This window comes from Equus caballus, chromosome 1 (assembly GCF_041296265.1).
Source record: "Equus caballus isolate H_3958 breed thoroughbred chromosome 1, TB-T2T, whole genome shotgun sequence".
Classification (NCBI taxonomy): Eukaryota; Metazoa; Chordata; class Mammalia; order Perissodactyla; family Equidae; genus Equus; species Equus caballus.
In genome coordinates, this window is record NC_091684.1 from 168,681,646 (window position 1) to 168,684,068 (window position 2,423).

Consider the following 2,423-nt stretch of genomic DNA (forward strand, 5'->3'; position numbering starts at 1 on the left):
AAAATAAGCCATACAACAAGTGTATTATCAGTATTTTAAAATCTTAAAATATTTTACATAGCCTTAGATAAATAATTAAATACATAATGACATTATTGACCATTAACATGGAATGAATGATCCAAGCTTTTCTGAGATGCTGAACTAAAGAGAATAAATCGTCTCAAGATAGTATAACATTCAACATCTGAGTATGCAATAGTACTTACAGAAGGCACTAATTGTGCTCTCATGAGTTATTTAGGAGATCTTCCTCAGACTCAATAGTTGACTATTCAGTCTCCTCATCGCCATCTTCATGTCTTTGCTCCTCAATGTGTAAATGGCGGGATTCAGAATGGGTGTAATCATAAAGTCCAAAATGGCAAGGAACTTATCCACTGACACTGCTGGAAATGGCCACACATAAACAAAGATGCATGGTCCAAAGAACAAAATCACCACAGTGATGTGAGCTGATAGAGTAGAAAGGTCCTTAGAAAAACAACCTGAAGAGCATTTCTGTAGGGTTACCAGAAGGAAGATATAGGAGACAAACAGTAAGAAGAAGGTACCCATGGAAATGAACCCACTGTTGGCAGTAACCATGAATTCCATTCTGTAAGTATCTGTGCAGGCAAGTTTGATAAACCATGGAAGGTCACAGTAAAAGCTATCTATCTCATTAGGACCACAAAAAGGTAAATGGACAACAAAAGCTAACTGAGTAACTGAGTGAATGAGGCCTATAGCCCAGGCACTAGACAGAAGTAAAATGCACATCCATGGGCTCATGACAGTCAGATAGTGCAGGGGTTTATATAAGGCCACATTTTGGTCCAGGGCCATGGCAATGAGAAGCACCATCTCAGGTCCACCCAAGACGTGAAGGACAAATATCTGGATGATACACCCCTGGAAGGATATGGTTCTGTGTCCGGAGTACAGGTCACAGATCATCTTAGGAACAGTTAAGGTAGAAAGGCACAAATCAATAAATGAGAGGTTGCTAAAAGGAAATACATGGGGGAATGCAAATGGTGGTCAAAGGTCACTGCAAACACAACAAGAAGATTTCCTAGAACAATTGCTGTATATAACACTGCAGAGAAGGCAAGGAGGAGATGCTGCACTGGTCTAGAGGTAGAAAGTCCCAGGAACACAAATTCAGGCAACAGAGAGTAATTTGCTTCATACATTGGCTTTGTCTGATGATACCTAAAACCGAAAACAAAATAATAACTAAAGAATTTATCAAAAATTAATATTTAAAGAAACAGATATAAGCTTTTATCAATTCTGGTTTCAAGAAGAAGAAATTTTCACTACCAGCCATAATGTGTTTTGATAAACATATGCATTAATTATGCAATCAGCTAATATACTTAAGGAGAATAACTAATACTCCTAATGAATATCTACCAAATACCTGGAACTATGTCAAGTACTGAGCTAAACCACTGATCTTGACTTTAGGAAGTTACAGGCTAATGATGTATTTAGACATTAAATACTTTTAAATACAGATACAACCCTGATAATTGGTTTGAAGGAAAAGTACAGACTGCTAGGAGAATAATGTGACTCATCACAGTGGTGATTTTCAGATTCTACTAAATAGAGAGTTACCACGGAAGAATAAATAGGGTGGTCCAGACTTTGGAAAAGACAAGTGCGAAGACTCTGAGAAGGGAAGGCCCATGGGGCAAGAGGATGAATGATGGAGATCAGGCTGGAGTAACAGGCCAGACAGGATGGAATCAGGGGCCCATGATAAGAGCTTGGCCTTATGTCCTAAGAGCAATAGACACTTATTGGGGATTTTATGCAGTAGCTTGATCATATTTGTGCTTTCAAACAGTCTCAAAAGCTTCAACATAAAGAATGGAATGAAAAGGCTGTAGTAAACTTAGATTGACCTCTCAGGAAACCACCGGGGTCGTATCACATCAGTGTAGACAGGGTGAACTATTCAACCAATGGTGTTGGCACAACACGTACAACTTGGAAAATGCAGATCTTTGCTTCTCAACGCAAACTCAGAAAAGTTTCAAATAGACAGAGAAACATTAAAAGGAGAAACAAACCAAAGGAAAGTATAGGAATATTTAAAGAAAAAAAAGATGGAAAATTCATTCTAAGCCTATCCCCTATTAACAAATCAGGGAGGAAATAATTGACAGTATCCAAAATATTAAAATCAAAACATATTATACATAAAATTATAAAAATAGTGTATATATACATATGTGCATTGATATCTTTATAAGGAAATATAAACACCGTAAACTTAAAAGTAAAAACACACTGTGGAAAATGTTTGTAAAATATCACAAAGATGATTATCATTTTTACCGAAATTAGTTCTTCCAAATACATAAAGAAAAAAGTGTGGTATACCAATTTTAAAATGAGCAAAACATGTATACACTATTTTCTTGAAA

General features: G+C 36.4%; 1 protein-coding gene across 1 annotated transcript; it reads right to left on the reverse strand.

Moving 5' to 3' along the window:
* Nucleotides 1-240: 240 nt before the first annotated feature.
* OR4F88 (olfactory receptor family 4 subfamily F member 88) lies at nucleotides 241-1,178 on the reverse strand. The gene is given in 2 exon segments (NM_001391563.1): nucleotides 241-987; nucleotides 990-1,178. Coding segments are annotated over 2 exon segments (936 nt in total).
* Nucleotides 1,179-2,423: the final 1,245 nt, after the last annotated feature.